At 47.1% G+C, this 14,385-nt stretch overlaps 1 protein-coding gene across 1 annotated transcript; it reads right to left on the reverse strand.

Moving 5' to 3' along the window:
• Positions 1–1,086: 1,086 nt before the first annotated feature.
• Positions 1,087–10,229, reverse strand: CA6 (carbonic anhydrase 6). The gene is made up of 8 exons (XM_075520342.1): positions 10,053–10,229; positions 6,781–6,929; positions 6,274–6,369; positions 5,642–5,708; positions 4,920–5,077; positions 3,631–3,754; positions 2,278–2,350; positions 1,087–1,741 (listed from the first exon to the last, which is right to left on the reverse strand). The coding sequence occupies exons 1-8, from the start codon at positions 10,072–10,074 to the stop codon at positions 1,087–1,089; spliced, it is 1,344 nt and encodes a 447-aa protein (XP_075376457.1). The 5' UTR covers positions 10,075–10,229.
• Positions 10,230–14,385: the final 4,156 nt, after the last annotated feature.

Genomic DNA, 14,385 nt, shown 5'->3' on the forward strand with positions numbered 1-14,385 from the left:
TTGCAAACATGTCCAAACTTGTCTTCAGCTTCTCACATTGAGTTGCTTACATTTAGTTTTTGAAATAACTCAGCTCTCGGGTACTTGAAACCCCTTGAAAAAGTCTTCAAATGGTTTAGAGCTTGGTCCTTCTACTGGTTTCTGGTGGTTGTTCCTTAAGGGCACCATTCCACCCGAAGGCTAAATTGGTTTGGAAAAGCTCTCGGTCTGAAGGACTAGTGCTGACTCTCAGAAGAAAGTAAAGTGCACACTGATAAAAGTGGAGTATTTCTTAAAGTATTTATTAGTTTAAGGGGTTTGGGGGTTAATTATGGCATAATTTAACATGGGGAAAATCAATTTAATTAATTGTTATGTGGGGCTGCTGCCCTCTGTTTTGAAAAAAGCAGAATTGTTGAACAGCCTGGCACAGATTTTGTTGTTGATGGAGATAGCCCTTCACATGTTTTACTTTAGCCTTAGAAGATGAGTTTTATATCTGCCCTCAAACTTGTGATGTATACATGTTGAAAAAGAAGCTGTTTCCACGCTCAGTCTCCACATCCATTTACAGAAAAGAAGGCACGCCGCTGATCAAAGCACAACGATTGCATAGGACCACAGTCTGTCCTGCAAGGGCTTTACGTACCCTTTCCTATGAGATAGGTCTGCAGGGGAAGGGGTGGTGATTTGATGGTGAGAAATGGGAAGGAAGGCTGCATACAGGGAAGATGGTAAGAAACTGAGACTGGGTGAAGGATGTGAGAGAGATTTTACTTGAGAAAGTGGCTCCTTTGACCAAAGAGAGTGGCCCTTTGGCATGTAGGAACATCTATGTATGGGACCTAAGTCAGACTCCTGGGAGGGATGTTGCAATACAAGGTGTTGGACTGTGCCAAGTTCCGCTCTGTTCTTTGCCTCTGTCCCATTGATGGAGGCTTTGCTCCCATGTACCTACTTGGAAAAATGACCTGGAGCACTAGCAGGTGCGTAGCGAGCCTATACAAAGCAGAAGGAGAAACAAGCAAATAATCTAAGTTTTCCTCAGTTTCCCCAGCAAGAAATTTGGATTCCTCTGCTGCCTTAAAAAAAAAAAAAAAGTTGGGGTCACTGACAGCTGGTGTCAGACTCCAGAACCACCCCTCCCAAGAGGGTCATGGAGGTTTCTCCCCATGCTATGATATCTCCCTTCAGTTGCCCTGGTTTGCACAGTGCAAGTGCCCGAACGTCTGCGGGACTGAGAACGTGGCTCCACAGGTTCACATGAGTCATCCATCCTACAAAACCGTTGGAGAACGTCCCAAGAAGAGCGTCTCTAGCTTTCCCAAGGACAAGCGTCCCTCCAGCCTGGCTCACATACCCCTTCTGGATACTCTTCGCTTTACCAGCTGCTCCATTGAGCCATAAATTTGCCATTCCAGACTGGGAGGCCCATGCCATGCAGTAGTGCAGCCAATCTTGTGCCTTGTGGTACAGGGGGAAGCGGATGAAATGGCCTCCTATCCACAATCCCACATCTGTGCCCACAGTCATCACTAGCTCATTATCCCTCTCCTGTGTGGAGTAGGAAAGAACAGTCTGACTGCCAGCACACTGGGCTTTTGTCCAGAAACATAAGGTGAAGGCTTGGAGAGACATATCATGGAGGGGATGAACATTCACAAAACTCTCAATGTTTTCCACAGGGAAGTAGAAAGCTGGAAAAGTGCTGGATTTAATACCTGAAATAACCAAAAAGCCAGCTGTTACATTTCCTGCTGTGCTTATAAATCAGCCCATATCCTGAAGAATACACCCATAGGAACTGGCAGGGCTGTGGCAGTCTTAGCTGTCTTGAGCCACAGGTACTGGCATGTGTCATACCAACAGGGACGGGGCTTGAAATGATGAAAAGCTTAGCTCCCTCACCCAACTGTTTGGCAAAATAACTCCCCCCCCCCGCACCTTCCTCTTTTCTCATCTTGTGTAAAATAGAGATTATGATTATTTATCCTAGGGGAACTGTGGGCTTAAATCCCTCACTGTTTGTAAAAATGTGCTTACATGTTGCAGGAGAAAGCTGCAGTTGCTGTGAGAGTAGCTAGATTAGTGCTAGCTTTAATGACGCTGTAGTTGAAGAATTTCCATCAGCAGGCCTAGATATGGGACAAAATTCTACCTGCACATATCATTACCAAATCTGTTAATGATTTAGGCCATCAAGGACAGCAGGGTATGGGCTCTTCATCCTTGGAAGGCAAGCTGGACTCTAGAATAGATGGGCGTTTCTTACCTATATGGGTCACTCCATTCAGCAACTCTCTCTTCATGTCTTGGAGCTGCATCTGGATTTGTTCCAGTCTGAGGTTGAATTCTTCTGGATGGCATTTTTCTAGAGCAATCAGACAGCTGACTTTACAGAAGGCCAGGACCTGCACATGGTAGATATTCTGCTTTCTAGTTTGTAGAAGGTTGGGGGAAAACCTTTGTTTTAAAATGCAGCATCTCATCTCCATATGGTGCCTGGCTAATCAGCCATGCCAGAGCTGTTTCTACAACGGTTCGTGTACCTCACCCATATGGATGCAGGCACACCTGCACCCAGTATTCTGGTGCGGTGCCACATAGCACCGCTTATCTTGGGGAGATCTGTGTGACACCACGGCAGTCAAAACAAGAAGCTGGCACACAACCTACAGCCACCGCTGCACCATTAGTACGAGGTTCAACAGGGCTCAGTGCCAGGTCCTGCACTTGGGTCACAACAACCCCATGCAACGCTACAGGCATGGGGAAGAGTGGCTGGAAAGGACCCCGGCAGAGAAGGACCTGGGGGTGCTGGCTGACAGCCGGCTGAATATGAGCCAGCAGTGTGCCCAGGTGGCCAAGAAGGCCAATGGCATCCTGGCTTGTATCAGAAATAGCGTGGCCAGCAGGAGCAGGGCAATGATCGTGCCCCTGCACTCAGCACTGGTGAGGCCGCACCTCGAATGCCGTGTTCAGTGTTGGGCCCCTCACTCCCAGAGAGACATTGAGGGGCTGGAGCGTGTCCAGAGAAGGGCAACGGAGCTGGGGAAGGGTCTGGAGCACAAGGCTGATGGGGAGTGGCTGAGGGACCTGGGGTTGTTCAGCCTGGAGAAAAGGAGGCTGAGGGGAGACCTCATCGCTCTCTACAACTGCCTGAAAGGAGGCTGTAGAGAGGTGGGGTCGGTCTCTTCTCCCAGGTCACAAGTGATAGGGCGAGAGGAAATGGCCTCAAGTTGTGTCAGAGAGGTTTAGACTGGATATTAGGAAATTTTTCTTCACTGAAAGGGTTGTCCAGCATTGGAACAGGCTGCCCAGGGAAGGGGTTGAGTCCCCATCCCTGGAGGTATTTAAAGGATGGTTGGATGAGGTGCTTAGGGACATGGTGTAGTGGTGGGCTTGGCAGTGCTAGGTTAACGGTTGGAGGCAATGATCTTAAAGGTCTTTTCCAACCTATACGATTCTGTGCTTAGAAACAAGATGTGCTGTCAGGGGGCAGAGAGGCACGTGGGCCATCTTCCCCTGCTGTGCAGGGATACTGCTCCTCCTGGGAAAGGTGATCTCCACCATGCCTAGCTTAACTCCTTCCACATGGGTTTCTTGCCCCTCCCGGGGGAAAGCCCGAGTCCTGCTGCTGACTCCCTTTACCTTGGGTGAGTTTGGCTCTGAAGGAGGACTCTACCACCCGCCCGTTGAGGGGCTGAGCGTGCCGGTAGTCGTTGCGCAGGGTCCTGTTTTGCCAGTCCAGCAAGGTGTTCTCCAGGAGGCTGATCTGTGAGCAACGCAGGCTTATTATGGAGGGCAATAGGAACACCAGTTTTGCCTAGAAGTGCAGTGCAGATCCTGCAGCTCGGGATTAAACCTAGCAATTTGTTATGGAGGAACCCACAGGGTCTCTTGCTGAATATTAGCAAGGGAAAGGAACAGAACATGAGGGCTCTTATCAGCTAATTCATGATAAAGGTATTTTGCCTGGAGGAAGTTTTTAACACCTGTCTGATGGTATGCATGGATGGAGATTTTGCTGCTATTCTGTAGCATACTGCTTTCCCACAAGTGCCTACGAGCCTTCCCCCTGCCAAAAAGAGTATTTCTTTTTCAAATGAGAACACGCTGTGATCCTCCACCACTGTAGTCTCCACTTTATCTTGTTCTTCTCCTAGAAGAAAATGTTCCTGATGCTTCTTTTTCATTAAGGAAGACGAACCACTTTGCAAGACTCGGCAGTTAGCTTATTTTACTTGTGTTGCTTTTTTCCCTGCTAAAGCCTTTGTCCTGACAAGGCCGACAGAGAAGAGAAGGGGATCCTGCCATGTGAGAGGATTCAACTGCTGGCACAAGGGGGGTTACTGCCCAGCGCTCTGGGCACTCGACAAGGTCCTCTGTACCGCGTCTGCTGGAGCCGGGACGGACCCTCTCCTGTCACGCAGCCAAAACTCCCAGCAGGCCACTCCTGAAATGATCCCATCTAGCTGCAGAATGAAAGCGCAGACAAGAAAAAACCTGAAATGCTCTTCTAAGAATGTGCCAGTTATTCTGTAATTATTTTAATGTTATGAATGGCTCTTATGGTTTTGGGGGTTTTTTTTGGACTCTCTTGCAGTAGTTTTTGCCTTGTTGATTCTGACTGGTCTCTTCCTTTTTATAGTGCTTCAGTGGCTGAGCTTAGCTGAGCAGAGAGCTTTGTTATCGCTCACCAGACCTCGGGTAAACTGGTGCTGTACGGAAACTGAGGTAGCATCACGGTGGTGTTACAGCCACCTGTAATTCCAGTCGTTTAGGAGTCTATCCCAAAAACCCTAGGTGAGAAGTGCCCTATTAGCTCCTCTGTCAGGCTGTTCCCAAAATCACTGGAGGACAGAAAAGGAAACTTGTGTGGAAAGGTGAAGCATGGAGGAAAGAGAAGCTGCTCTGTCTGGTAAACAGCTATCACTTACCTGTGTGTGTGACAGGACAATCGGAGAATGAAAGATGGTCCAGATCACACTCTCGGAGCAAGGTGGGGTTGTTAGTGAGCCCTGGTACCTGTAGAAGTGTGAGAGGTTTTCTGGCAGCATCGCTTGGACATCCAGAGACATGAGCTTTGTCGATTGACCTCAAAAGGAAACAGAGAGGCAATATTAACAAGTAAGGGGGAACAAAGCGCAAGGTGAGAGCGGTGTCAGAGCTGGGGTTGGCAAATCGCTTTGCCCAGAGCACTGCTATATTGGACCTTTGGCAGAACTGGATGAAGATGGCGGGAAGTGAATGGTCCTTTCAGTGGATCTACAGTTTGTCATTCAGAGATACCTGGGTCCTGGAGATGATGGGCAACTGCACCTCAGCTTTAGTCCTCCCAGGGAGCAGAGTGGATTGGTGCAGCAGAGCACCTGCTATCCGGGCGTACGGACTGCAGGATCGTAGCAAGCTGTTATTTGATGGTGCTGCAGTGTGTTGCGTAGACCTACCAGGAGTATGTTTATTGCTGCCCTGAGCATCTTCCATGCCACCCTGCTGTGTGGGCTGCTGCTTGAGCTGCGTGGGCAGGGATGGCATGAAGTTGTGCGTGGCTGAGGGTGCCTGGCCACATAATTGCAAGCAAAGCAGCAAGTACAGACCCAGTACCTATGTACAGGCTTTGAGAATATCAAGGATGGAGAAAGGCATTCCCCGGTCTTACCTGCAAACCTGATTTTTGCCAGTTTGGAAATGAATTCACTGTAGTAGGTATTCTCGAAGTGCCCATCCTAAACACAGCAAAGAAACTTGAACAAAATGTTAGCGGCCCGCCTGTCCTTCTATACTACTAAGCAGTTTGTGGGACTAATTGATGAACTGGGAGACAAAGAAAACAAATACTATAGCAGATCTCTTAATAGGCTGGACAATCCTGGGCATGATAAGGTATGTACACATAGATCTCAGGTAGAATAGTGAACTGCAAGGATCCTTTTTCACCACTTCTAAATCCACACAAAATCAAGTGTTCCCATTTGCAAATCGGAGCAAGGCGTTGAGGAACAGCAGGGAAAACCCAGCTGCCCCACCTGATAATCCATCTGTACTTCTTATGGGGCGAATTTTTCTGGGGCTCCCAAGTTGGGTTGGCTGGTGTTGTGTGAACCCCAGATGGCATAAGGGAAGAACAGTCCTGCTACGGCACAGCTTCCTCAGACTGGTGGCAGACGTATCTTAGGAGAGACGTGCAAACCTAAGGCAGGCTGCTCGTGTCTGGACCTGCTCAGACTGCGATTATAGTGTAAACAGCCATCACAGACTGGCCTTGCTCAGCAGACTGGGCGTCAAACCTACCGCATACAGGAAGGCGAGCACAGCCAATCCATTTGGTTTGTCTTTGGCTTCTTCAAAGCTCGAGTAGTCAGCTGAGTTGTAATGGACAATGTGCAGCTGTCAGAAGAGAGACAGGGTCATTTAGCAAGAAGTGATTAATGGCTTCCTCGGTGCTTTAAAGGACTCAACACAGACTGAAGGCAGAGTCACCATCCCAATTCCTGCTGCTTGTGCCTCACAGCACAGCCAAATAGACCTTTAGTTTAATAGGTTTGTGACAAATGTGGAGGAACAACTCCATCTTTGAAGGATATCGGTGCTATTGCAACAGCTTTTCTTAGTCTTCTGTGCCAGCACCATCAGGCTCAGCCCTTGCATTGCACCAACCTCCTGCGCTTATGGGAGAGCCCCGTTTCTCCCGCTTGCCTCTGCGCTGCTTCCTGCAGGCTTTGTGGCCCGCAGCTTCCCATTTCCCAATTGCCAGACTTGCAACACACCCTCCCTCCAGCCCCCTCCGTTCACAAGTACCTCTGCGAAGTATCTCATCCCGTCTATGGTGTGTTCAGAGCCGCTGGTCTCCAGGTCCAGGCCACCCCAGTGCAGATGCATCTGTACAGCTGTGTAGAGGCCTGGGAGCCCTCTGGAGATGTGCATGGTGGGTGGCAAATCAATCTGAACTGAAAACCAGGATTGGAGACAGCAATGGGTGCAGCCATGCCCGTTCTTGTAGCTATGCTTGCAGTGCCTAGTGCTTTGTGCCAGTAACACCCTCTCTGAAATAAGCTGGCACAGTCACGTTCAGGGAACTAACTCCAGTATGCAAGGAAAACCGCTGAAGCTTAAAGCTAGGTCTGCTTAAAATCTCTCCTGACCTCAGGCTTGTGCATCACAGACCATACCAGGCACAGAGATGACTGAGCACTAGCTGCGTCTGCAGACTTTTCTTCCATCTGAGGAGCTCTGGGGTTTTCCTTAGGCACTAATAAAAGTGCTTTAATGCTCATCTCTCGCACAGCACATCGCATCTTGCAGGGCTCTGCACAGATTTGTGAACTACTTTATTTCTAAGGAAGAAAAGGGGGATAGAAATTAATAAAGTGACTGAGTGCAACTGTGCCTTTCTCTAGCCTTTCTGCTCTGCAGTTGGGACTCTTGTCCATCACTGCCTTACAGATTACAGCACATGCAGCCAGCTTATTCTCCCACCTCTGGCCTCTGAGGCAGTTGAGTTAATGAGTTAATAAAAGCCACACTTGAGATCCCAGTTCTAAGAAAAATCTGCTACTGGAGGAAGCTGCACACACCCTGCGTGGATGACATTTTAATCTTCCAGAGCGTTTGTGTCCTCACTACCTACTAGAGGACCAATCCAGTTTAAAAAATAAAGTCTAAATGGCAAATACAAAAGGCTTCATTAACCTAAGGTTATCTGTGTGAGTGTGTCTGCACAGATGTGGCAGATAGGTGCAAATGCCTTGTGCGGACACTCTGCACTGCTGCAAATAGGCTTTATCAGGTGGGATTTAGCCTGGTAATTATACAACTAGAGAGAAAGCGTAGCTGGTTTCTTAGGTGAGACACTTGGTCTTCAGCTCCTGAGAGCCTGTAAGGAGGGTCCTGCTGATAAATTCATCTCCCGTCCCTTTCAGATCTGCAATGTTTTTTGATGTGGCCCAGTGGAACAGTTTCCTTGAGAGATATTGCTACCCTGTCCCATCTCACTGAAGCCAGTAGGAAAACCTAGCCTGACTTCACAGGAGCTGTGAATACAGACAGTCATTTTGCCTTTGTGCTTTTCTAAAATGCCCCGCATCAGAAAATCATTGTTTTGATGTTAACAAAAGAATAGGAAAGCACACATGTGCAGTCAGAGATCTGAAAGCTAAACCTGCAGGAATTCATTTGTAGGCAGTCAGGGTAGCAATGCTGACATGAGAGCTTCTAACTGAATGTTGAGCTTGTGTGGGTGACAAACAGGAGTACGTATTCATTTTGATTTTCAGAAACACAATCACAACAGTCTTTCTCTGAAGGCAGTATGTCTCTCATCACTTTATTTCCTTGCTCTTGCTCCATACTTCCCTCTCTCTCTCTGTTACAGAGAGGAAGAGAGGACTGTCACGCGGGATTACAGAGCTACCAGCTTTATGTTCCAAACGCCTTCCCAAAAATACTCATTCCCTCCCCACTGCAGCTATTAGAAAATTCTCTCATTGCTCATCTGTAGTCCAAAAGCATTATCCCAACAGTACCAGCCGATGAATTATTTAGACAATGAATTACAGACTGCAGCAGGGGAATCCAGGACCTCCTAAATTATAAGCCTTGCCCTCTGTGGCCAAAGGCAAGGCTTTTAACCCGTGCTGTGCTCAGCTTCCCTTCCTGAGACCTGAAATACCGATCCTCTGACTATAAGGGTGGGATTCTCCTTTGTGTGACCTACATCTAACTGAACCGCGGATGCAAGCTTGCTACTGAACTACGGTTCTCTATTCTTATTATTCACTTCTAGTTCTTATTATTGCACAGGGGCAAAAGATGCATTTTCTGAATGCAGAGAGGAGTCCAGATGCACCAAATACCATTCACTACTATAGTCCTGCAGTCTTCTAGTACACTGAAAAACAGGGTCAATCTATAATGGTCTAGCTGCCTTTTTATCCCTTTTTAACATCTAACAGAGAAAATGTCTTGCAGAACCTCAACTGCCTTTTATTTCTCTGGTTTATATATGTGTTTCTGGAGAGCTTTCCTCTGTGATTGGGGAAAACAGCAAAACTAGGAGAGCAGAATGAAGTGAGATGGCAAAGCAAAGTAAGGTGAGTTAAAAAAAAAAAGGGGGCATTGTCTGTGAGTAGCATTTCAATCAGCTAAAACAAATAATCTGTTCCTGCACTGTCATGAGCTTGACATCCTCCCAGGACATCTGCTCAGCCAGGGAAGAACAGACTTCCCACCCCTACGGCAAAGCTGGCTCATTCTACTGCATTTCAACCCAGTGTCATTTGCTGGCCGCAGAAGATTTGTGATAATGTTCTAGGTATGGCAGAGTGCTGACGTGAACATACAGGAGCTGTTGCCGTATCCTGTGTGCGCTGGGAAAATATATACCCGAACCCATAAAGTCTGCTTTGTACCCCAAACACAATGTAATAAGTGCATGCTACGCTGGCCCGGTGAAACCTCCAGAGGATACACCACAGCCTGCTTTACAGCTTAAAAGCAGAAAGCTGCCAGGTTCAGGTATTTCTTCTATCAGCTGTCCCAGCAGGAAGGTATGTTCTTTCTGCCCTTGAATGCACTGCAGGACTAAACCTGGTACGATGCACAGACACCTGAACTCATCAGTGCAGGACGCTAATGAAGAGGTGTGGATAATGGGGCTGGCTTTTCAGGACAGACCCCTACCATTAAAGACATCTGCATTTCAAAAATGTAAGGCCTTTGCTTTGCTGCTGCTGGCCTGTTCCCTGCTGCTGGCTGCCAGCATCATCCGCTATCATGGGAACGCTGCACGGAGGCCCCTGGGTGCTGCACGTACAGTGCCCCACGCACGTACCAAGCCATGGCTCGGGGGCAAAATGGGGCTGAAGGGGACAGGCAGCACTTGGTTCCTTGTGCCTTAGAGCTGCTCTTTCTGACAGAAAGGTGACTGACGGCTAGAGCTGCTGCAGGAGCAAATAAACTCCTGGAACTGTATGCCCTGATTTCTGTTTCAGGCTGCTCCTTTGTCTCAGCAGAGACTTCTCGACCAGCTCCTCTTTTTAGGTGGGTAACGAGAAGGATCCCCCCAATCTTACCAGAGTGACCGTTGTTGGTCATTGTGAAATCCCCTTGCGAGGGCCCATCGTAACCACTCAGCTCCAGCTGCAGCAACTGGGGGTTGTACCTCACTTTTTTCCTCTGGATGTCAATTGGAGATTGGTGCTTGCCAGCACAGTCTGCAAAGTGCTTTCCCCAGTGCTCTTCATCCAGCTCTCCTTCTGTGTGGAGGAGAAGCAAACCAGGTTATTGGGACGTGGCGAGAACTGCTGTTAGCTCAGGAGTCAGAAAACTCTCCTCAATTGCCAGCAGGGTATGTCAGTCTAGTTATTATAACACCAGGAGCTGCAGCAATAAAAGGTTGCTCTGCTTTCCCTAGAGTGAAAATACACATTATTCTGTCTGCAGGACAACTGTGCTGCAAAATAAGAAACCTGCATTGCAGTAATAGCTTACTGATCGCTGGAGACTGAACCTCCACCGCAAGAGAGGCGGTGTTTATACAGAAATGGGGATTTAAATGGGTCTCAGCTGCCAAAGGTGCGGAATCAGGTTCTCAACCAATGTGAGAGTGAATAGGAGCAGGGCACGAGGCAGGAAGTCTCTGCTTAGGATCAGGAACTGGCAGCAAATTTGCTGTTTTTAACTAGGGAGAGAGCTAACCAAAGAAGAATGGGAGTGAAACGGTTTAAATAAATGGAGCCTGTTGTATGTTTTCTGGGATAGGAGTGGTCTGGGGTGGCTTTGACGTCCTTCTTATTCTTAAACAGAACCCACCCCTCTCGTGAGCGCAGTGCTGTGCCTCTTCCCGACACCCCCTTTTTACACACAACAAATACTGACAAAGTGATTTATTGCTTTTGTGAGACAGATCCTGGTGTGGAATAGGACCTGGGTGTCCCAATTTCAGGATTCAGTTGATTGCTCCGAGCTCTTGATGCCCCTTCAGGCCCTATAGCCCCTAAAGGTCACGCTCAGTGTTAATACCAGCCCTTTTTCCGGCTCAGTGTCACTAGCTCAGACACAGACATTTGACATGGGACTAAGAACTGAAGGCCCTAGCTTCAGCTGCACGTGCTCATCGTTTCTGCAAGTATTTCATACTAAAAACCTCCAGTGGTCACCTAGGGAGGGAGCAAATGTATAGGAGACCTGGCATGCGGGATGCTATCCTTTCTCAATGGCTCTAAGCCTCTTAGCCCTAATTTGAATCTTTCCTGCAGAGGTCTGGGTGCTGCTGAAACTATTAACAAATGCTTGAACCCTTCAAGGCTATTCGCCCTCTCCATAGTGCTATGTTTAGGACTTTAGGCATAAGTAGAAATTTTAATGCCATCTCTGTCATGGCTGTGACTGACAATCAGTATGGAAACAATTTCTTCTTCAGCCCTGAACTGCAATATATTGATCGGTGTCAGAGTCATGTCTGCCTGAGACAAACAGAGCTAGAGCTAAGGAATAATCCTCATGTGATCGTTGAACTCCCTGACTTCAAATCCTGCAGAGATGGTTTGGAGAGGTGATTGTTTTAAAAAGAAAATAGTTCAAAGCTACTTCATCATCTTCCTGATTTTCAAGTTATTATAATTATGGCCACACTTGGGGATTTGTTACTACTTGCCAATTCTTTTCTTTTTATTTCATTTAAGCAATGTCAGTTTGCAGGTATTCATTTCCTGACATTGATTAAATATGGGGGGCTTAGGAGATGCCGACAGCCTGGCCAAAAGAAAATCCAGAGAGAACTTCTGCAAACAGCTCAGTGTCCTAATTGCAATATTGTATCTATTCAACAATATCCTTTGTTTTAGCTTGATTCCCAGCCCGGTGAAGATCATAAAAGGACTACTGTTTACTTCAATGAGCTCTGCAAACAACCCCCTGAAACAAATGAAAATCAGATAAAATTTCACAAAACATATAAATACATAAATAAGCACTTCTTAGTGATCTGTAGCGCATGGGATATGACAATAAAATAACGAGCAGGCAGTATTTAAAGCTTTTCCTTCCAGGATCATCCAAAGGGCAGCTTTTATTCTAACACATTGTAAAGATTTTCCCCGTTGTTTGAACCTCATCGATCTGCCAACTCTGACAATGTGTTCAAACCACACAAAGGAGTAAAAGGGGGTGACATTGAAGAGAATCACTTTCAAGACACACAGGCATCAATAAAGTGGAATAAATTAGCTGCTCTGTGGAGATCTTTCACTAATGGGAAGAGAGTCAAGCTGAGTGTTGCTCCTGCGGTACAAAAAGGAGGGGAGCATCTTTAGCAAGCTGGCAGTCAGTAGCAATCCCGAAACAGCCTCATTTGTCATTACCTTTGTATGTCCAGTGCACGAGGTGCGAGCAGCTCCGAGGCACCAGGAGCAGGTGGAACAAGACGGCCGTGACCCACATGCCTCTCGCCGTATCTGCAGGCAGAGCCAAGGTGGGGAGTGCGTTTCTTTAAAAATCCTCAGGCAGCGTAAATACCGATTGACTCCAGGTCTGGCCTTTCCAGCACCCATCCTGCCCTTCTCCTCACCCATCCAAAAGAGTAACAGCAGACAATGCCACAGAGATGTTTTTATGTGGGCGGTCAGCTTTAAACACTAAAGGCCCTTTATTGATCCTCTGAACCGAGCTGCCCGTGCAAATGGGACAGGTTTCCCTCGATGGCCAAAGCTGATGGCCTCAGAGTCACGGTCTGACCCCAGCTGCCACGCACTCTCTGCCCACTTTTCCTGCCCATTCCTTCCTGACGAGCAGGTAGAAAAGCTTCATTGCAAGTATCTGTAAAACAGTGCTTTGTAAGCAAAGATACCTAACGCAGATCTCAAAGCACTGTCCGGAGGTGGCCAACTCTTTCCTTGTTACGCAGAGGAAGGAGCCAAGGCAGAAGGCATTTATATTTTCAAAAGCGCTGAGCATTCACAATCTTATTAGAAGTCAAAATTGTAGACACTTAGCTCCTTTGAAAATCAGACTTCTGAGGGCAGATTTAAAAGGGCTCCACACCCACAAGCCTCGTATTTCAAAGCATTTTGCTTCCAACACCTTCCCTAGTCGCTGAAAATCCAGTTTTGAATGTGAGAGATTTGCAACCTTTGGAAAATTCAGAGCTCTGAAAAACTGTTTAGACTGTTGAAAGCTACAGGCACGATACAAGATACTGAAACCCCGATGGCTTTTTAAAAAACATACAGGAATTCAAATAACAACTAGCAGGTATCAGATGTCTAAATGCTCTTGTGGACTTCATTAGCTGCTCTGTACATCTTCGGACACTTGATTTCCTTAAAAATGTGTCCCAAGCAAATAATTGCCCAAGGTCCAGTAAAGAAATCGTTCAGCAGACCAGAGAACAGACCATAGATCTTCTGCCTGTTGTATCCTGTTACCAAGCAAATGTCATTCCCTTTGAAAAGCCTTCTCCTCCCTCCAAGAATGCCACACTACCTACAGCCCCTTCTGCCCAGCAGTGCCTCCCAACCCATAAACTCACGGTTTAATAACAAAAGGGGGGCAGAAATCTCCCCAGGAATGGAATTTTCACCTAGGACTGAGAAGAGCTACAGCTTCCACCGAATACAGTACAACTTTGCTGTTGGTTTTAGGTGACAGGCAGCAGTATTAAACACGCGGCAAGAAAGCTCACATCAGTGAAATCTCAGCACTTCTGCTTGCAATGTCCCTGCTGCTTGCGATAATATTTGCAATTATTATTTTCAGCAATAAGGTACGTAATAACGGCAATTCAACAATAAGAGCCATAGGTGAGTTACAGATTTCATGTGAACTCAGGTTTCTAAGATTAGACTGTGCTGAAGAACAGAAGCGGGTTTTTTTTATTCAAAATCTTATTCTTTGCAAGTGAATTGTTACCATTAAAAGGCCTTTCCTGGTTTGCTGTTTTGTGCGCTGCATATTTAATCTTCGGGAACTGCTGTAATATTGAGGTGATTAACCAAATGCGTATTTTTCCCTCTCTCCCCTAAAGAAGTCATTTATTCTGACAGTTGCACTGAACCGTGTAAGGACTAAACTAATCAAACATGCCCTGCAACGCACTTCATAATCCTTGTGTATCCAGTTGGGTAAATAGGCTTTGAAATTAGCTGAGGGAGAAATTTTGGGGGTTTATACCTGTTTACACTCCAGGATTCCACACCGCAGCACGCGAGGGTGTGAACAAGAGTCAGGAACAGGAGGTCGGCTCTGCACCAAAGCAGCCCTCCCGTCGCCCGCCCGTGTGTGCGTGCCCGGAGTGTTGAAATGGATGTCATTTAGGGACAAGCTGTTTCTCTTGCCTGTGCTTTATCGATCCGCTAGCCCAGTCTGCACAAAGGATTTGAAATAAAGCCCATTCGGGAATGTACTGAT

This window comes from Mycteria americana, chromosome 18, assembly GCF_035582795.1.
Source record: "Mycteria americana isolate JAX WOST 10 ecotype Jacksonville Zoo and Gardens chromosome 18, USCA_MyAme_1.0, whole genome shotgun sequence".
Taxonomy (NCBI): Eukaryota; Metazoa; Chordata; class Aves; order Ciconiiformes; family Ciconiidae; genus Mycteria; species Mycteria americana.